At 38.7% G+C, this 22785-nt stretch overlaps 1 protein-coding gene and 1 non-coding gene across 5 annotated transcripts in view; both read left to right on the top strand.

Moving 5' to 3' along the window:
* LOC126457732 (pleckstrin homology-like domain family B member 1) overlaps positions 1 to 22785 on the top strand; it is a 1069305-nt gene that overhangs the window by 806697 nt on the left and 239823 nt on the right. For all 4 annotated transcript variants that reach the window (XM_050094273.1, XM_050094272.1, XM_050094274.1 and 1 more), the window contains 9 exons: positions 1931 to 2412; positions 9794 to 10019; positions 13487 to 13638; positions 16365 to 16496; positions 16579 to 16836; positions 17873 to 18332; positions 18410 to 18529; positions 19350 to 19549; positions 22301 to 22400. In XM_050094273.1, coding sequence (XP_049950230.1) covers positions 1931 to 2412; positions 9794 to 10019; positions 13487 to 13638; positions 16365 to 16496; positions 16579 to 16836; positions 17873 to 18332; positions 18410 to 18529; positions 19350 to 19549; positions 22301 to 22400 — 2130 coding nt within the window. The remainder of the gene's footprint in view (positions 1 to 1930; positions 2413 to 9793; positions 10020 to 13486; positions 13639 to 16364; positions 16497 to 16578; positions 16837 to 17872; positions 18333 to 18409; positions 18530 to 19349; positions 19550 to 22300; positions 22401 to 22785) is intronic.
* On the top strand, positions 1087 to 1161 carry Trnar-gcg (transfer RNA arginine (anticodon GCG)). Its single transcript has one exon. It is a non-coding gene; the product is annotated as a tRNA-Arg (tRNA).

The following is a 22785-nucleotide window of genomic DNA, read 5'->3' on the forward strand; positions in this document are numbered from 1 at the left end:
GTGAGAGGGAAAGGACTACCTATATGTCTCAGCACAAGCCCTAATTTCTCTCATCTTATCTTTGTGGTCCTTATGTGAAATGTACATTGATGGCAGAAGAATCATTTTGCAGCCAGCTTCAAATGCCAGTTCTCTAAATTTTTACAGCAGTTTTTCATGAAAAGAACATGGTCTTCTCTCCAGGGATGCCATCACAAAGCATCTCCATAATACTTGTCTTCACTGACTGTACTGGTAACAAATGTAGCAACATGCCTCTGAATTTGTTTTGATGTCTTCCTTTAATACAACATGGTGGCATTCCAAAACATTTGAACAGTACACAAGAATAGGTTGCATTAGGGTTATGCACATGGTCTACTTTACAGATGAGCTGCACTTCCCTAAAATTCTCACAATAAACTGAAGTTGACTGTTTGCCTTCCCTACTTCCATCCTTAAGTCCTTGTTTCATTTTGTATCACTTTGCAATGTTACACCTAGTTATTTAAGCAGTGTGACTGTGCCAAACAGCACACTACTGAGGCTGTATTTGAACGTAATTGGACCTTTTTTCCCCCCCTACTCATCTGTACCATAGAGTAAATTTTGCCTAAATCATCTTGTATCCTCCTGCAGTCAATCAGCAATGGTACCTTGCCATACACCACAGCACAATTAGTAAACAGCTGTAGATCGCTGCTCACTTTGTCCATCAGATAATTTATGTATATAGGAAATAAGAGTGGTCCTGTTAAACTTTCCTGGGACACTTCATAGGACACACTACTCTCTGATGTACATGCACCATGGTTGACAACATACAAAGCTCTGTTACTTAAAAAGTCTTCCAGTCACTCAGATATCTGGGAACATAATCTATGTGCTCAGACATAAGTTGACAGCCTGCAGTGGGTCTCCATGTCAAATGCTTTCTAGAAATGAAAGTATATGGAATCTCCAGAACGAGATTTTCACTCTGCAGCGGAGTGTGTGCTGATATGAAACTTCCTAGTTCTGCAAGGTTCGCAGGAGAGCTTCTGTAAAGTTTGGAAGGTAGGAGACGAGGTATTGGCAGAAGTAAAGCTGTGAGGATGGGGCGAGTCGTGCTTGGGTAGCTCAGTTGGTAGAGCATTTGCCCGCGAAAAGCAAAGGTCCCGAGTTCGAGTCTCGGTCCGGCACACAGTTTTAATCTGCCAGGAAGTTTATATGGAATATGCCTGTTGTTCCTCATCTATGGTTCACTGGATATAATGTGAGAAAAGGGCAAGCCGCATTTTGGATAACTGATGCTTTCCATGACTGCAAAACCCAAATCATGTTCACTGTTAGCACTTCAGTTCACTCTCATGATGCCTTCAAATACTTTCCTCACAGCGCTACCTATTAACCCTCAAGCATAATCCCACACATACACAACCTACTCCTTGTCTGTTTCCATCCCTGTGCACAGAGTCCCCTCCCCTTCCTATTACAACACACAATTTTCAGAATTGTACTGCTGGAACTCTCCCTGCAACATGCCCTTTGTTCCTGTACCCACTCTGCTCTCCACCTCCTCTAATCCCTGCCTGCTGCCTACCCCCTCCCCCCTTTCCTGTTCCCACTTCATTCCACCTTTTTCTCTGTCTCTAGGCTATCATTTCACCAGTTTCTTTTTTACTGGAAACCATCTCCCTCTCTGACACCTTTCCCTGTCTTATTTCTTTCTGTTACTCTGTGTGCTTCTCCACATTCCCTCACAATCCTTCACTCTGTGTACCTCCCACTAATCCCTTAATTCGTTAACATATGTGTAAACTTACTATCTGCAATCTGTTTGAAATCATGATGTGTTAGGGATTAATTAACAGAGGTGTTAATTTATGATAAAAGTACCTCTATTGACTTTTATTCTGTCTTTGAATTGTGCATTGAGTGACAATTTTCAAATGCATCATTTTTGTACTAGGTTTCCAAGTTTGAATATTTAGCACGTGCTAATGGTGCATCTAAACCTCCACCTTCACCAGCATCAGGTCTGCAGCAGAGCCAGCACATTTCTCCAAAAGTTTTCCCACCGAACAGTGTTACAGTTAACTCACCAGCCTCTGCATTGCTTGGACCAAATGTTAAATCTCGCAGTGCTACGCCAACAAATCCTAACTACAGTAACCCCAGTGCCTTCAACAGTACTCACAGTGGCAATTCATCAGCATTTAGTAACATACAAGCAAACAATGTAGCAGCTGGACATAGTGGAATTCCCACAGCAATGATAAATGGAGGCTCAAGATCACAAAGTGCAACCCCTACGCCATCGTGGACACCTCGATCGGGTGCTGGCCCCCATGCGGGTAGCCCATCAGCCTACGAAAATGTAAACCCTCAAGCAGAATCTCACAGGAGCATTGCAACACCAAGTCCAGCCTTCAATAGAAATCCACTACCATGGTAAGTCAAACTGTATTGTAATGGTTAAACTACATGTTATACGCTCTAAATTGTATTACTTTTAATGCTCAGAACTCAATAAAGTTGTCAGAAAATATGATAAAACTATAAAATTAAAGAGACAGAATGGCTGACAAGTATTTCACTCCAGAAAGAAAAATTGCAGTATTTCCAGTAATACTTTGAAAAGTAATAAACAAATTCTAGCTTTCTGAACTATTAGTGCTAAGGGAGGGAAGATGGATACATTAGACAAGATGCACAAGTCACTCAGACTTGAGGAATAGAGGAATCCAAAATCTGCTTAAGAAAAGATGAAATAGATATTTATAATGTACAGAGCATACATAAAGTCTGGGAACACTTTCAATTATTCATTGCACAGGAACTAAACATTGTGCAGATGTCATACGTATTGCATTTTGAAGAGAAACTCTAAAAGTTTTTTTTACAAACATTCAATATGCAAACCATGAGTGACCCAGCAGTCATCAATACGGTAATCGAATTCTTGCCACATCCATCCCAGCATGGCATCATTGACCGTGGCAGTCACTTCCTGTATTCTCTCTCGGAGCTCTGCTACATCACGTGGTAGTGGTGGTACAGACACCAGATCTTTAATGTACCCCACAGCAAAAAGTCAGAGAGAGTGCGATCAGGTGATCGGGAAGGCCATTTCATAAAACGTGCCCCACATTCACTTCACTTACCACTGGGATGTCCTTCTCTTTGCCGGGCACAAGCAACCTGTTTTAACAAATTTGTTGTACCAGTGGTAAATGCCTTCCTTGTTGGTTGCTTCTTACCACACTTGGTTCTAAACATACGTTGAACAGCTATAGCACACTTGTTTTTGTCAAACTCCAACACACAGAAAGCTCACTCCACACCTGAACTCACCATGTTTGCAACTAGCACTGACTAACGGCAAATTATCAAATGACAATGTGGCGGTATATACAAAAAAAGACCTTCAAGGTTTCTCTTTAAAATGACATGTGTATGATATCTGTACAATGTTCAGTTCTTGTGCAATAAATAACTGAAAGTGTTCCAGGACTTTATGTACACCCTGTACTTTACTTTATTGAGTTGATAGTAAAACACATTATCACCTTTTGCTACAACTACTCTCAGAATTTCAGTATCCAAAAATATTCTTTAGTTACACTTAGAATGTTTTCCAATCTCACTTTCAGTGTGTATTTTAGCAAGCATATTTGTTGTTGTTGTGGTCTTCAGTCCTGAGACTGGTTTGATGCAGCTCTCCATGCTACTCTATCCTGTGCAAGCTTCATCATCTCCCAGTACCTACTGCAACCTACATCCTTCTGAATCTGCTTAGTGTATTCATCTCTTGGTGTCCCTCTACGATTTTTACCCTCCACACTGCCCTCCAATACTAAATTGGTGATCCCTTGATGCCTCAGAACATGTCCTACCAACCGATCCCTTCTTCTGGTCAACTTGTGCCACAAACTTCTCTTCTTCCCAATCCTATTCAATACTTCCTCATTAGTTATGTGATCTACCCATCTAATCTTCAGCATTCTTCTGTAGCACCACATTTCGAAAGCTTCTATTCTCTTCTTGTCCAAACTATTTATCGTCCATGTTTCACTTCCATACATGGCTACACTCCATACAAATACTTTCAGAAATGACTTCCTGACACTTAAATCTATACTTGATGTTAACAAATTTCTCTTCTTCAGAAACGCTTTCCTTCCCATTGCCAGTCTACATTTTATATCCTCTCTACTTTGACCATCATCAGTTATTTTGCTCCCCAAATAGCAAAACTCCTTTACTACTTTAAGTGTCTCATTTCCTAATCGAATTCCCTCAGCATCACCCAACTCAATTCGACTACATTCCATTATCCTCGTTTTGCTTTTGTTGATGTTCACCTTATATCCTCCTTTCAAGATGCTATCCATTCCGTTCTTCTGCTCTTCCAAGTCCTTTGCTGTCTCTGACAGAATTACAATGTCATTGGCGAACCTCAAAATTTTTATTTCTTCTCCATGGATTTTAATACCTACTCCGAATTTTTCTTTTGTTTCCTTTACTGCTTGCTCAATATACAGATTGAATAACATCAGGGAGAGGCTACAACCCTGTCTTACTACCTTCCCAACCACTGCTTCCCTTTTATGCCCACTGACTCTTATAACTGCCATCTGGTTTCTGTACAAATTGTAAATAGCCTTTCGCTCCCTGTATTTTACCCTTTCCACCTTTAGAATTTGAAAGAGAGTATTCCAGTCAACATTGTCAAAAGCTTTCTCTAAGTCTACAAATGCTAGAAACGTAGGTTTGCCTTTCCTTAATCTTTCTTCTAAGTCGTAAGGTCAGTATTGCCTCACGTGTTCCAGTATTTCTATGGAATCCAAACTGATCTTCCCCGAGGTCGGCTTCTACTAGTTTTTCCATTCGTCTGTAAAGAATTCATGTTAGTATTTTGCAGCTGTGGCTTATTAAACTGATTGTTCAGTAATTTTCACATCTGTCATCACCTGCTTTCTTTGGGATTGGAATTATTATATTCTTCTTGAAGTCTGAGGGTATTTCACCTGTTTCATACATCTTGCTCACGAGATGGTGGAGTTTTGTCAGGACTGGCTCTCCCAAGGCCGTCAGTAGTTCCAATGGAATGTTGTCTACTCTGGGGGCCTTGTTTCGACTCAGGTCTTTCAGTGCTCTGTCAAACTCTACACGCAGTATCGTATCTCCCATTTCATCTTCATCTACATCCTCTTCCATTTCCATAATATTGTCCTCAAGTACATTGCCCTTGTATAGACCCTCTATATACTCCTTCCACTTTCTGCTTTCCCTTCTTTGCTTAGAACTGGGTTTCCATCTGAGCTCTTGATATTCATACATGTGGTTCTCTTATCTACAAAGGTCTCTTTAATTTTCCTGTATCCAACTTACCCCTAGTGAGATAAGCCTCTACATCAGGCTGTTCCAGCTCGCCGGCTCCGATGTGAGCCGCCGAGTGCTCCCTGCTGCATGGAGCCGTGTCGCTCGCTGTGACCGTTCAAGTGGGCCAGCACGCCGGCATGTGGCACGGCTGGATGAGGCAGGCGGCAAGGCAAGCGTTTTGATGTGCCAGCTGCGTCTTACAAGATCGACAACCTCATACTCTTAGCTGCTATGACGTGGTGACATGCTAGACCAGGAAATACGATGTTCAGGAAATAAGTAAGAAACAACTGTTTTAAAAGAAGTTGCATATTAAATTTATTGGGCCTCTGCAATTTGACATTTTCTTTTCATTATAAGATCGGAAATATCAGGCGTCAAAGTGTTCGCAGCATTAATGCAGAGGATGGCCTACATTGTTGCATCCTGAAGAAACGATCGTTCCTTACTTTTTACTCTTTTCTTTGCTGAGAAAAGCTGCTCACAACAATACGTAGATGCAATCATGCACATGATCTGAGCGGCATTGTTGTGAAGCTTGGGAAACGTTTTTCGCTGTAATGAACAATACCATCATGACAAATCCAACGTGTTGTAGTACCTCTCTTTCAACAAAGTTGAATTTTGTAAATCTATAATCTCCAATTGAAGTGACGATGACAAATCATTGGGGGAAACTGAAAAAGGAGTGCTGAACACCTTAAGTTCCATTTTCAAACTAGTGAGGTCTTGGAATCGTGTTTCAAATGACGTGATGAGCTGCTTTCACTTTGCTTGGTAATAGCCGAAAGTAGTACCTTCAGGTAGTTTTAAAGAAGCAAGATGATTGAAGAACGTTAAATGTCCACTACTCATCTGCCTCTCAAATAAACGTTACTTTTCCATGAACGCTTTGATCTGGTCGTGCATGTCAACGATTAGCTGCTCTTTGCCTTGCAATGACAGATTTAAATTATTCAGATGTATAGTTATGTCAGCTAGGAACACCAGCTCTGACATCCATTTTATATCTTTCAGACAACGCATTTCTTCCTGTTTCATTTTGAGAAAAAGGGATATTTCCTCACGAATGGCAAAGAAAACATCAAGAACTTTTCCCCAACTCAGCCAACGAACTGTACTGTGGTAAGGTATATCCTCATACTCCACTTCAATATCTTTCAGGAATCCTTTGAATTGGCGATGATTCATACCGTGACGCCGCACAATATTCACACACTTCACGACATCTTTCATTACGTCACCTAGCTCTACTGTTTCAGCACATAGTGCCTCTTGGTGAATAAAACAATGAAGAGTCAAAATGTCTTTCTGAATTCGTCCCTAAGTTTATTTTTCAAACGAGAAGCAAAACCTTGGTGACGTCCGATGATTTTTGGTGCACCGTCTGTCGCTACAGAACGGAGCTTATCCCACGGCAAATTCATATTGTCCACTGATTCACAAACAGCTTCAAAAATGTCACGTCCTGTTGCGGTGCAATCGAGTGGTACCACATCCAAGAGTTCTTCAGTTACTTGCAGCTCCATGTCGACACCACACACAAAGACTGCAAGCTGAGCACAGTCCGATATGTCGGTGCTTTCGTCCAGCGCTAGCGAAAATGCAACAAAGCTCTCCGCCTTTTTCCTGAGCTGTGTCTCTAAATCCGCTATCATGTCCAGGATTTGACGAGACATTGTTTGCTTTGACAGGCAAACCCCTTCAATTACCCCTTCAATTGCCTGCAACTCCCTTGGAAACAAACATTCTGCAACTGCTACCATGCACGATTTTATGAGTGGTCCCACCAAAAACGGCTTGCCACCCGTCGCAATAATGTGAGCGACCCTGTAGCTTGCTCGAATTTCAGATTCAGTAGTGTTTTCTCCTCATTCATTCACCTGAAAATTATAAACGCATTACAGAACACCAACTATGATGCATGTTTTGATACCCTCCGTATTACGAAACCGTTTTTAAACATACTTCTCCTGGTAGGTCATTCTTAAGCCTGGCTACCAGTTCTCTGCGTGCAACGCTTTCTACCTAATCGTAGTGTGCTACGTGAAGACGTGTATAATGTCGTTGTATATTGTACCACTTCGCAGAATTAAATACTTTATGACATACAACACACTGCGGCATCCATCCCTCTCTACGAATAGAAAGGTATCCTCCAACAGAGGTACTGTGCTCCCGTGGCTGTCATAGCTGTCATTGAACACGGATTATTGCGTCAGTTGCGACTGCATGTGGCCAGGGGGCAGTGAGTTCACTTTCCCCTCCACGCGGGCTCCGAGCTGCCGCAGTGAGCGCTCCGGAGTGCTCCGGCTCCCTGGAGCTCGGTTGGAACAGCCTGCTCTACATCCTTACATTTGTCCTCTAGCCATCCCTGCTTAACCATTTTGCGCTTCCTGTCGATCACATTTTTGAGACGTTTGTATTCCTTTTTCCCTGCTTCATTTACTGCATTTTTATATTTTCTCATTTCATCAATTAAATTCAATATTTCTTCTGTTACCCAAGGATTTCTACTAGCCCTCATCTTTTTATCTACTTGATCCTCTGCTGCCTTCACTACTTCATCCCTCAAAGCTACCCATTCTTCTTCTACTGTATTTCTTTCCCCCATTCCTGTCAATTGTTCCATTATGCTCTCCCTGAAACTCTGTACAACCTCTGGTTCTTTCAGTTTATCCAGGTCCCGTCTCCTTAAGTTCCCACCTTTTTGCAGTTTCTTCAGTTTTAATCTACAGGTCATAACCAATAGATTGTGGTCAGGGTCCACATCTGCCCCTGGAAGTGTCTTACAATTTAAAACCTGGTTCCTAAATCTCTGTCTTACCATTATATAATCTATCTGATACCTTTTAGTATCTCCAGGGTTCTTCCATGTATACAACCTTCTTTTATGATTCTTAAACAAAGTGTTAGCTATGATTATGTTGTGCTCTGTGCAAAATTCTACCAGGCGGCTGCCTCTTTCATTTCTTAGCCCCAATCCATATTCACCTACTACATTTCCTTCTCTCCCTTTTCCTACTGCCGAATTCCAGTCACCCATGACTATTAAATTTTCGTCACCCTTCACTATCTGAATAATTTCTTTTATTTCATCATACATTTCTTCAATTTCTTCGTCATCTGCAGAACTAGTTGACATATAAACTTGTAGTACTGTAGTAGGTGTGGGCTTCGTATCTATCTTGGCCACAATAATGCGTTCACTATGCTGTTTGTAGTAGTTTACCTGCATTCCTATTTTCCTATTCATTATTAAACCTACTCCTGCATTACCCCTATTTGATTTTGTGTTTATAACCCTGTAGCCACCTGACCAGAAGTCTTGTTCCTCCTGCCACCAAACTTCACTAATTCCCACTATATCTAACTTCAAGCTATCCGTTTCCCTTTTTAAATTTTCTAACCTACCTGCCCGATTAAGTGATCTGACATTCCACGCTCCGATCCGTAGAACGCCAGTTTTCTTTCTCCTGATAACGACATCCTCTTGAGTAGTCCCTGCCCAGAGATCCAAATGGGGGGCTATTTTACCTCTGGAATATTTTACCCAAGAGGACGCCATCATCATTTAATCATACAGTAAAGCTGCATGCCCTCGGGAAAAATTATGGCCATAGTTTCCGCTTGCTTTCAGCCGTTCGCAGTACCAGCACAGCAAGGCCGTTTTGGTTATTGTTACAAGGCCAGAGCAGTCAATCATCCAGACTGTTGCCCTTGCAACTACTGAAAAGACTGCTGCCCCTCTTCAGGAACCACACGTTTGTCTGGCCTCTCAACAGATACCCCTCCGTTGTGGTTGCACCTATGGTACAGCTATCTGTATCGCTGAGGCACACAAGCCTCCCCACCAACGGCAAGGTCCATGGTTCATGGGGGGAGGCAAGCATATTTATGAAACTAAAATTTAACTTTATAAAAGAAAGAGAAAGTTAGCTGTAGAAAGCTACGAGAAGTGAAAGTTGTGCATTGACTTTTTTTTTTTTTTTTTTTTCTTCGAATCACCTGCCTCGGCTGTAATGCCCACCCATTCTAACCCCTCCAGTTAACACGTTTCCCTCTTCTCTGTGGAATATTACCTAGTTAAACTCTTAGCCTTTTCTAGTTCCCTCTCCTGCCATTAAGCTTATCGTTAATCTTAACCGAAAGAGACAAGAACACAAATCTTTAAATGATTTCTCATTTCACAGTGAAGTGTTCTGTCTCTCTTTCTCTTTTTATCTTTGTCACTGTTCACCAAAAAATATTAAACAGCTGTATAAAGTCATGGTTAGAGACAGCAAAATTTTGTACATGTGCTTCAAATGTCTTAAATACATACTTGTGTATGAAGTGCCAGTTCTTTTCATTATAAGCTGTTTTATCAGAGCTCATGTTCATTCAGACAGTTCTGTTGAAATATGTGTTGCCACTGACTTTGTGTGTCTTCCTCATAATAATACAGGTACAAAGGTGGATATCATAGTCCCCGCAGTGTAACACCATCACCACCTCGTGCGTCTACAACTAGTCCTTTGTCATCCGGCCATCGACGTACCTCTTCAGCTGGTGGCAATAGCTATGAAATGATGAGGCATCGTGTGAACAGCCCCACCCCCAGTTTTGGATCCAGTTGTAGCATTGAGGACCTCCATGCTCGCAAAGAAGAACTGGAGATAAAACGGAAGCAGGTTTGAGAAGGTTTCCCTTACTTCATTGTAATTAAGGAAGTTGAAGCTGTAGAAGTATATAATTGGAAAAAGAAACAGCATTGGTTATATTTTTTTGTTTTGTTATCCACAAAATCCATTTTTGGTCACTTAGTAACCATCCACAGTACTGTAATATATAATTAAAATTGGTAGGCACTGGTATCAACAAGCTTAGAGCGATGTGATCGCTCAAAGCTTGTTAATACCAGTGCCAACCAAGTTTAATTGTATATTACAGCACTGTGGATGAATACCAGTGCCTACCAATTTTAATTGTGTATTAAAACACTGAGGATGGTCACAAAGTGACCGAAAATCGATTTTCCGGATAATAAAACAAAAAAATACAACCAATGCTGTTTCTCCTTCCAATTATATCCATTATCTGGCCATGGTGCACGGAACACTCCATGGAGTTGCCAATCAATAAGCTGTAGAAGTATATTGCTCCGTGTTGTTGGCAATATTGATGATGGAATTTATTGAGAGTAACAGTGTTTTTGTATCACAAATGTCATTCAAGCTTCTTGCAGCAGTGTAGTGGCCAAGAATCACAAAGATTAAAGTGAAAATTAATGATGTTACTCTTGTGACTTGTTTATTTTTGGTCAGTCAGTAATCAATATGAGAATCTTCGTTTAAGAAAAAAATTTATGTATAACTTACTGCCCCGAACAAGAACTTTCTTCCTTGACTTTTTAAGCAACTTGCAAAACTGCTTGCTTCTACCATGGTTGGTAAATAAGGTACAAGGGGAGTACTCATTTTCCAGATTTTAAAACAGTTTGATAAAGTGTATGCTTTGTTCTATAAAATCAAGTACATTGTCTTGTACAGCTAGTAACATATCAACTAGACACGAATTTCTCTAGTTAGATCTTCCAGAAGGATTTTCTGACTAATTGTGAATAACATGGCAATTCAGTCATGGACTCTTACTCTGCTAGTGAGCTAAAGTTTTAGCCCAGAAAGTAATAAGATCTGTTGATAAACACATTAATACTTCAGACTCACATTTCAAAGTACAGTAGTAAAAGTTTAGTGTTTGTTATTGAAATCATTCAGTTGTGCTGTAGTGCCTGACACAATGTTCCTGATAACATGCACCAGTTGATAGTTCCATCTTCTCTATATTTTATGTCTGAAGATGGCCTAATTCAATTTAAAACTAGTCATTACAATAAAAATGCACTATCTAAACTATGATAGGTTATTTATACATGCAGCTACACCCAAAACCAAAACTGCATTCTGACAGATATTAAATATACCAATGTGTGTATGTGTGTTTCTTGTACTGCATTAACTGGATGTAACAGTTTAAAACTTCAGTTTTTCATCACATACTAAAATTGATAACTCACAGACTGCAGTATCTCTCTTCCTTCTTACTTTGGTTCAATGAACAATACCACTTTGTTGTCTTTCTTTCTATTCGCGTATCCGTATACATAAATTTATACCCATCCACCTATCTGCACTTTCTCAACATGTAACTTGCCTTTCATCTCATCCACGAAGCTTCTGTGGTGTCACATGAAGCACATATGTAGATAGAATCCACACACTCTTAGTCTGCGTGTGGCACACAAAACAAATTACATGACATACGATCCTGAGATTTACTCGTAAAAGTTTATTGGTGGACTCGGAGTAATTTTTAGGACCTCTACACTAACAAGACCAGCCTATGTAAGGGTCATCAGCTTTGCTATGGGACACAAGACAGGGTTAAATTTGTCAATGTCCTGAAACCAAAGATTAATGCCATGTAGCTACTTCACAATATCAGAAAGATTTGAAGATCGGATGACTTGATTGGAAAATATACACTGCCAACAACTCATATACCGTCTCCAGCTGGTTTCTACCAACTTGTGTTGATAATCTTCACAAAAACAAAACAAGGAACTGGTTCAGAATCAATGGGCAAAAGTCACACAATACCGCCACACTTAAGGTGTACGAGGAAACACACAGACTTTATTGGTGTAATTGGCAAAGACCATCTCATTCATTAACTACTAGCATCCAGCTGGCTAATGACCCCACATTGCAATATGGGCCTCTTCTTACCAAGCACATGCACACTCACAAAACTGCAACACTTAGCTAGAAAATTAGAAAGTGACTAAACAAAAGTTGACTCTAATACAGGGGAAAGGATTTCAGAAAACTTGTAGGGTTTCTGTACTACAAAAGTAACCTTGCTTATAATGAAAGATTATTAACTCTTGACTTCCAAAATGTTAATTAGTTTGAAACATAACCTCTGCCTCTCATAAAATGATAATATGGTATTATTGGTCTGGAGACACCTAACGTACTTTAATGCATACAGTACCAACCAAATTTAAGTTTTTTATTTTCGTTTTTAGGTGAGCAGATTTGATCTCCTATGGGAGCATCTTCGCATCTTATATTCCTTGATCATTGTAGGGAATGTTGGCATGGAGCAAGTCCATCTGTGCAGGTGTGAAAAACACCTGCCCAGATGGACCTGCTCCATGCCAATGGTTCCTACAGTCACCAAGGAATGTAAGATCTGATGATGATGATCTCTTATAAGATCAAAACTGGTCATCTAAAAATAAAAATAAACACATTAAATGTGATCACAACTGTGTGTATTAAAATGATTCTAATATTACAGATCATTGCTTTTCCTGGGACAATGTTCCAAAAAATTTACTGCATGGTGCAAGTCTTTTTATTTGACACCACTTTGATTATTTGTGCATCCTTGTGATGATGATGATGATGATTAGGACAACACATGCACACCCACTCCCTGAGTGAAGAAAATATACATATACACCTGGCTGGGAATTGAACCTTGGATCCTGCTCTCTAACAGCAGAGATGCTAACTACTACACCATGAGCTGCAGGCACCTCCCCCCTGGGGGGCACACAGTTTTCCCCCTACATTCATGAGGGCTGGTAGTCAGTTCCTGATTTTATGAGCTGCCAGCCACGACACGAAATTGTTTTAAAATTCAGGCCTTCCAGTCTCCCGGAGCAGAATGCAGCCTTTTTTATGGGCCACTCACTGCTTCCACTATTATAAATCCTCTGCAAGGTATTGCTTCTTGATAGGATTTTGCGAAAAATTTACTAGAATACATAGAAATGATTTGGAATAAACTACAATGTAATGTTTACTACAAACATTATGTGCTTACTCTTATGAGGGAAATGAATGTCCTGTTACAGCTCCCTCAATATAAGTTGTCCACCTACTGTACAGTGCGTTAATTTTTCATTACTGTCTCTGGTAATGTGTTTTTTGCATGGACTGTTTTGAGAACATTTTTGAAGAGGAACCAATAAAATGGTCTTAATTTTGTTGCTATTGTTTTTCTATGTTTGGTAGCTTCCACTTTTCAAATATAAGATCAATGAAAATTACTGGATGCTTCATAGAAGTATTATTTTTTTCCTTAGGCACAAGAAGAGCGGCTGAGAGAACAAGAAGTAGAAAAAGCTGAGCGTGCTCGTCTGGAAGAAATTCTGAACATGTGTGCTGAATATGAACGTCAAGCACAGTCTGAGCGGCAAGCAAAGCTCCCTACAACACCAACACTACAGCAAAACCGGTATTGAAAATAATGTCTTTTCTTTGTATAAGACATACAACAATAATTAATCATAATTTTTAGGTTATAAATGGTAGTAAGCCCAAAAATCTCAAATTTTATAATTTCATTATATCTTTGTGCTGAATTTTTTAATTATTATTATCAGAATATGTCTTCATTAATGTATGATTCTTGAGTGACTAACTAAGACTGCCTCAAAGTAGTGCGCAACTTTCTCAAATATTTTATACCAGCTATTAACAAGAAGACAAAGAAATAACTGATCATAATACATTACTGACTGACAACATAATAGAGAAAATTGTGAAGACTACTATAGTTGTCATTACAATGTTACAGTAAAACACATCAGATGCTATAACTGCGTCAGGAGTAAACCAAATTCAAAAGTAATTTTATATAATGTGATTAGAAAAATAGTGTCAATTCACTTTGTGTTACACAAACTGCTACATTAACTGTAATTTGTATATGAATGATTCATAAAAACATTACTAAGATAAACAGTTTGTATTTTAGCTGTGTTTCGGCATAGGCCTGAATGTGTGATGCTAAGTGGAACACTTGTCAGCAATTTTTGGAAAGATTAAGTTGGTACTATTTGCTTTTCTGTTTTAAACTTTCATATAGAACTCATCTTTTTAGGAAATTACCTTACAGTGCAAATTGTCAATAAATGTCATTCATTTCTAAGATGGAAATCCACACAAATGAAGGGGAAAAGTTGTTTTGAACGATTTTTGTTTTACAGATGTTTTACGCTGAGCTGCCAGAACATTATGGCCAAATAGTAGGTGTGTCCACCTCTGGCAAAGATAACAGTGGCAATGCTTTATGGCATGGAAGCAATGAGACCTTGATATATTGTTGGAGGGAGTTGGTACCACATCTGCACATACAAGTCATCTAATTCCCATAAATTCTGGGGGGTGGGGGGAGGGGGGAAGATGAACTCTAATGCTGCATTCAATCATATACCATATGTGTTTGTTTGGCTTCAGATATGGTGAGTTGGGGAGCCAGCATTTTAATTGTAACTCATTACTGTGTTCCTTGAATCACTCCAACACACTCTTGGCCTTGTGACATGGTGTACTATCTCATTGAAAAATGCTACTTCTGTCAGGGAAAAATTATCATCATGAAGGGGTGTAGGCAAACAGTGTACAGTATCCCTTGTCTGTCATGGTGCCTTGCACAAGCTCCACTAGACCCATGGATGCCCACGTGAATGTTCTCCAGAGCATAATGGAGCCATCCCCAGCTTGTCTCTGTCGTGCAGTACAGGTGTCAAGAAGCTGTTCCCCTGGAAGATGAAGGATTCATGCTCTCCCAGTGTCATGATGAAGGAGGTATCAGAATTCATCAGACCATGTAATGCTCTGCCACTACACCAATGTCCCACGCTGATGATCGCATGCACATTTCAGCTGTAGTTGCCATTGTTGTGATGTCAACATTGGCACATGCATGGATCATCGGCTGTGGAGGCCATTATTAGGAGTGTTCAGTGCACCATGTGTTCAGACACACTTGTACTCTGCCCAACACTAAAGCCCGATGTTAGTTCCACCATAGCTTGCCACCTGTGCTGTTTTACCAGTCTGCCCAGCCTATAGTGCCCAACATCATAATATCTGGATGTGCTTTCACCTTGGTTTCGTCACATGTTGAAGGCACTCCTCGAACACCTGATGAATCTTGCAGGTTCTGAAATGCTCATGCCAAGCATCCAGGACATGACAACCTGGCCTCGGTCAAACTCAGATTAGATTGAGAGCCTTCTGCATTCTACACACGGACAGCATGATCACTGATACTACATGCAATAATCAGCATGTGTCTGACTTGCCAGGTGATGCTGCTACCACCTGGACAGGTTTATACCAATAGTAGGTTGGTGGTCATAGTGTTCTGGCGGATCAGTGTACAGTATAGGTGACTGGACTTAATCCCAAGATCCATATATTACCGGTTTCGTACAGAGAATCAGACAGACAGGTAATAAGAGAATAGTTCTATGTTGTTCACTGATAACTATTCACTGAAGAAACACTGGAAGCCATGTGCATGTGTATCACACACTTCATAAGTAATTATTAACTATGCATTGTTTTTACTATGAGGTAAAGAATAGCGTTTTTTTTCTAGCAGCTTTTACCATCCCAACATAAACTTCTGATAGTATATTGTTACACTTAGCATGGTGGCATAGTGGAAAAATACTGAATTTTGATCTCTGCATGGCAGGAGATCCCTGAACCACCATTTAAATTTAGGTTTTCTATTATTTCCACAAACCACCTGTTTCTTTGACAATGACATAGCCAGTTGCCTTCCTTATCTTTGCATAACTGCACTAATGCACCATCTTTAATGAATGTCTTTATCAATGGCTATTACCTTGAAAAAACTATTGTGTTGTTCCATTCTGAACAAATATTGAAGTTAAAACTGACTAATGGATCCATAAGAAATGATCTAGTGTTTTAAAAACCTCAACAATTTATATGCATAGAAACACACCTATAAGAAACTGATCTTTGAAACAATTACTTGTTTTAATGTGAAGGGGCATGCACCCAGTGTGCAGAACTGTTGACAAAGTTGTGCATTTTATGATAAAAACAATTAAAAACATGTAATGCTAAAAAATGAGTTGATTTAATTTTTTATTATAATATTGCTATATAATTCACTGACAATATTTTTACACAACACAGAATAAAAACAAATGGTTCTTTGCCAAGAGACAAGAGACTGACATCTCCCGGAAATCCACCAAATGGAACGATGCCCGATGATTATGGACCAGATGTATTTACATTTGATGTCACAAACAATATCATAACTGGGTATGAAAATACATTTCTGAAAAATACTATTGCACTACCATAACTTTTAAAGAATTATGTAGCTGAAAAAAAACTTTTGCAGATTCTCGTCTGTGAACAGCCCTTCATCACCATATAATAATTCAAATCCTAATTATGTTGCCAATGATCCACAAATGTGTACATCAACTAGCACACCTGTTACAAGCTGTATGCCTAATAAGAGGACTACTCCAGCCAATGGAAATACCTTTAGTCCATATGAAAATGTGGTTATTCCTTCACCTGGGTCTGTTGTATATCCTCAGAGCCCTCGAACCAGGATAAAAACCATTGCTACAACTAAAGATCACAATATAAGGTATGACATATCTCATATCTGCATTATTACTTCTATTACTAAGCATGCATTTTTGTATTAACAGGGCAGTATAATTTTGATCTAGTACATACAAATGTTTATGAACTGAGTATAACATTAGTAGAACTATACTGAGAACTGAAACTGTGCGAGATTAAGATATTCTATCATCTTTTAAAGGCTAATTTCTGGTCACCTTCTATCAGTCTTGTTGGACTGCTAATTAGCAACAAAATTTCTTCGTGACATTGTGGACTCACAAATAGCAGTATGAGGGAATATAGATCGTAAGAATGTAGAATAACCAGTTCTCACCAAAAAGTTATGAGAAAAGAGTCAACAAATGGACACTCCATCAATCCATTATGTTCTTCACTTTATTATTTCTCTTAATGCTTTAGTAGTTGATATTAACAGAAGGCACTTGATTTCCAATTTTTTTTGTTCCCATTTCTTTCCTAACATCTTTATAAGTATTTCAGCTCCATGGCATCTCCAATTTTTCATGTTCTCAGTCACTTCCTGTTCCTTAATGTTAGGTATTGTAGGCTATCTTCCATAATACAGTATCTGTATACCATACCCTCCAGCTATTTTTGTTCATCTTATTTTTGCCTGCTATAACTGGTGGTTTTTTTTTTTTTTACTGTCTGTCAACATGATTTATTATGAAACCCACATAGTTAAGTGCACAAGTTTAATTAATGGCTCACTGTTTCTATTCACATTAGGTGGTTAGATATTAATGTCTGATGTCAGCATGTCAAACGCTTTCATACATGATATTTTACTCCTTCCTTTTCTGAATTACAAAATAATTTTTCTTGTGTATTCATACATGTTAATGACTTCGATTCATGTGCCATTCTTGCAATGTACTTTGAAATTGTAGGATATTTTTCTGTTTTGAAATTTTTATGTAAAGAAAGACAGAAGTTAATTTTATTCAGTCATCTCAGCAAATCACTTCATATATTAAATTGAGTATTTCTTCATTTTAATTTTCTGTTTGTGATAGCTATTTGATTTCTTTCAGTCGAGAAATGGAAGATACGGCAGAAAATCGGTTAGCATTGTCCAATGACTATGATTTTGTAAGTTCACTATCTCAAATACAGAACTACCAAAATGGCACTGTACCTCAAACTGCAAACCAAGCAGAAGCAAATAGTAAAATAATGTCTAGTAATATTGAGGAAGGCCAGAAACCATTTGAAAGGGACAAATTTATTCTTCCTCTTGAAAATGGTTGCTCTGATTCATCACCAGCTGATTCTGTAGATATGCATGTACATAAAGAACAGCCCAACTTTTCAAATCAAAATGGAGAAGCTAGGGACAATGTAAGTGAGATGGAGAAAAATATGAGTTTAGATAATAAGACTGATATACCAAGAACTGACAGAAGTTCAAGCCATGCATTTACACAGTTCAATCAAAGAAACAATGAAGCTGACAGGACAGAAAAAGAATCTCAAATTCAGCAGCAAAGAAGAGTGAGTATATCTTATTGTGAAGTTTTTTTTTTATTTTCATTGTGAATTCTAACTACTGAGAAATTCATTCATTTCAGACAACAAAAGATGAAGGGGATGCACTTCGGAAGGAAAGAAGCAAGCTTCTAGCAAGCATGTCTGGTATAAAACGAAAAATAACAGAAATTGAACAGCAAGAAGAGGAACTTCTGAGGGAGGTACTGAATAATTGGTTTTAGTGACTTTATATTTAGCTGTTGTCTTTACCACTTGATGGAGTGATAACGGTTGTAGAAAGTAACATAAACAAACTTTCAATTTGTTTGATAGTTTTATTTACATTTTTTTCAAAAGTATCTTCAGAGTTGCAACTGTGAATACATATTGTGTGGCTAATGTGAAGTTGGTTTTTGTTACTTAATGTGTGACAACATATATTTCTAGTGTGTAGCATTAGTTTCCAAAAATTAGTCAGTAGTAACCATTTACTGTTCAGATTTTATAGTTGGACTCTGCAATTTTTTGATATTAGGAACAATTTCAATGTGTAAAAGCATTTTTTTTCTTTTCTGCTATGTTAGATAATTCATAGTATCTAGAATAAAAAAACTATAACTATTCAATTCATTTTTATTTAGGTTCTTAATAATTTTTTTGGCTTATTGGTCAACATCATATGACAAATGATGATCTTATAAGCTGAAGACTTCTTAACATCATTTACAGTTCAAGACCATAGTTCTTAAATTTGAGATTGTTGTAGCAAGGAACGGTACAATAATCGATGGGTATGAATTACAGTCCTTTTTTTTTATCTAAAGAATATCAAGAGCAAACATGTAAAAATCAATTTAATTTCATAGTGCAATAAGGCTGCTAAGGTGAAAGAGGTAAAAGACAGACACAGTTTCACTAATGATAATATATCCACTCTGAAAATACCACAAGTTTACATTTTACATTACCCAATTCTATTAGTTTATCTTTCAATAAAATCTGTCATTTACATCACACTGAAGATGGACCTTTTCCTTGCAGCTGGAACTTGAGCGAGCCCTTCTCGATGGAGAGCAGCAGTCACAAACTGAGAAGCTGTTACAGGAGGAAGACCGACTGGTAGCAGTGGAATCGCGGATGGTGGAGCTAGACCATATTATGGAGAGAACTCAAGAAGAAGAATTAAAGAGGCAAGCTGAGTGCCAGAGAAGGCTTGATGAAATAGACAGAGAAGTTCGAAGGTAAGACAAGAAATCTTCAAAAATTTTCCTTAATTTATTGAGGTTGTAAGTTTTTTCCACTTTTGCTGGAGATGATATCTAAATAGCAAGTGCACACATTTCTATAATCAATTCTTCTCTCATAATTTTTATATCAGGAAAATTTACATATTCTTAACAGGCTGTATTTGTTTAGCTTTTAAGTTTTTATTCACTTCCGTTGTGACATCTTTTTTTATCTGCTGCACATTCCCATTTTCATCCTATTATTTTCAGATGTTCTTACTAAACAAAGTTGAAATAAATATTGATTATTACTTCATATTTCTAATTCGTGTGTGTGTGTGTGTGGGGGGGGGGGGGTTACATTTATTTTTCCTTGTTCCAAATGTTAATGTACCATAACACTTTACTAATGTGTACTTTTTCTGGATAATACTTGCACATGTTACGTACTAGAGATAAATCTACATCAGTAGGTGCATTCATATAAAACCTTCAGTGTAATAAATATGAAGATATGGTACTGACGACATTCTTCTGCATACCACAATGGGAAGGAATGGTTAAGAATCTTGCATTTTGTCACTTTAAAATATACCTAAATTTTTCATAAAGAAAATCTATTCTCCAAATTTTGTGATTGCTCAGTATCAAGAAATGTGCTTCTTTCCCAATCAAGTGTACCAAGGAGTTACGCAATATTCTGAAGACAGCATGAGACCTACAGTATCCTGATAGTGCTCCAAGAAACGCCTGTAGTTGTCACATTATTGGTCATACTGACATAATCTGTTAATATGATTGCTTGCAGACTCAATGGCAACAACTTACAAGTTATGCGAAATACACGTTCATGTGTAGGCTGTAGCTGTTGTACTGCACCTCCCCTATTGCACTGTGGCTCTTCGCAAAGGTCCCCTCCCCTAACTACTGATGTCCCCTCTACTGACCCATTTCTGCAGGCACAGGCCAAGTTACTTTGTACACACTCTACCTGTGTTGCCCTTCCCCCTCACTCCTGAGAACAACTTCAGACAAATGAGTTATGAACCATTATGAATAGTGTGTCACTGATCTTTACTGCTATCTTGGCTGTCATTGATTGGATGAAAATATTTCTTTATTGTGAATTCGCTACTGTGCAGGTTTGGCTGTGTATTCATTTTCAAGGGATTGTCAGAAAATCTAAAAATACGAACTATAAAACCACTTTTCATTGTTTAGATGAAAGAACAGAAAAGGTAACTTACATAGTGGAATCTGTAGTTATATAGGTGGCATCATGTTTAATGCATCTAACATGGCAATAAATAAGATTCAGTTCCAAATAGCATTTCAAAATTTAACTGCATCATAAGCCAGAAGCCTTCAGCCTGCATGTGCTGAGCAGAACTCAGTAAACTATTGCAAAACGTTTCTGGCAGCTACACGAGCGAAACAGTGTTGCCACAATAACCCCGTTAATGACTGGTGTTTTCTCCTGTAATTGCTGCTCCCTATGATGCTACATTGGCAACAGCTGTTCACTAATGACCTGTGGCAACAGTGCTTCCTTAGTGTCATGGATCAAGTTGGTATATGCCAAAGGCTCCTCGCTGGCATTTTAAAAGAGGGGAGGACATGAGGTTGGAGAACCAACCTACACCTCTCAGCGACCGAGCGAGGTGGCGCAGTGGTTAACACACTGGACTCGCATTCGGGAGGACGACGGTTCGATCCCGTCTCCGGCCATCCTGATTTAGGTTTTCCGTGATTTCCCTCAATCGTTTCAGGCAAATGCCGGGATGGTTCCTTTGAAAGGGCACGGCCGATTTCCTTCCCAATCCTTCCCTAACCCGAGCTTGCACTCCGTCTCTAATGACCTCGTTGTCGACGGGACGTTAAACACTAACCACCACCACCTACACCTCTCAGCCACCACTTTCACTACTCCCTAGTACAGTCAATAATAACACTGACCAGAAAGTTGTCAATAATGGTCACTGTCATCTGCTTTCTGTTGATTCACCAGCTTCACTTAGCCACAGCCCCGAGCACCCTCTTGGTATATGGTTATAGATCATCTGGTCATTCTGCAACTATAACATCTTTTTCCATCATTTTTGGGCGTGAATCCAGGATATTATTAATTTTTGTTCTGCTATTTTGGCTGACAAACTTTCAGCCATTCTTAAGGTGAATTGCTTGCAAAATCACTTTACACAATACTGTGGACTAAACATGCAAGCAACTCACTTTCAGAATGGATGAAAGGTTGTCAGCTGAATTTGTAGAACAAGAATTAATGATATCCCAGATGAACACCTGGAAAAGGATGGAATATTTAATCGGCTACGAAAACGTCAAGAACCACAAAATGTGGGAGATAGGATCAGGGGTCATTTTTAATGAATATCTTTCCATAAGAGTACACTTATTTCCCAGATGATATTTGCCCAGCTTTCCACTGTATTTGTGGAATGGTATCCATGAATGTAAAGTTCAGCTATAACAGAAAGTTGTTAAGTTTGTCGGTGAATGTATGTAATGATATTGGCTTGAAATATGAAATTTTCATTTTCGCACCATAAGTGGTATTATAAATAAATTCATGATACTAAGCTCTTCTCAGATTTTCAGTCCTTCATAATTGTATCAATAATGAAATTTTACTGCAGAATTTTGTTTTGTTAGGATGTGCTCATATTCATGTCTTAATCTATAAATACATTTGATTTTATCTCTAAGCACTTGACAATAAAACAAGCTAGGAAGTTGTTTCTGTTGCAGGTTAAATGATGAAGCTACTGTGTGCACAGACATTGAGCGCCATAAGGAATTATCAGAGAAATTGAAACAACAACATGATCTCCTCGATTCTGAGAGGAAGGTAATGTAGAGAAAAATTAGTCACACTGTTTTATGTCAAATGTAACTATATTTTTTTTACACTTTTAATTATGTTTGAGTGTACTGAACATACACATTGACAGAAAATAAATCACAACACAAAAAATAATTAACGTAGAGTGAGGAAATTTCGGAAATACATTTGCCTAGGTAACCTAACATTACAACATAACAAGTTAACCTACATTTGAGATACGCCATTGCAAATGTGAAATGTTGGTACATTAATAACCTGTGTAATGACCAGATCTGGTAGTCTAGTATGCCAAGGCAACATGTTGACACTCAATAGAGCATGTTGGGTTTCAACAGCAGCATGTGGGTAGGCTTTGTCCTGTTGGAAACCCCCCATGAAATGCCGTTCA

The sequence above is a fragment of the Schistocerca serialis genome, chromosome 2 (genome assembly GCF_023864345.2).
Source record: "Schistocerca serialis cubense isolate TAMUIC-IGC-003099 chromosome 2, iqSchSeri2.2, whole genome shotgun sequence".
Classification (NCBI taxonomy): Eukaryota; Metazoa; Arthropoda; class Insecta; order Orthoptera; family Acrididae; genus Schistocerca; species Schistocerca serialis.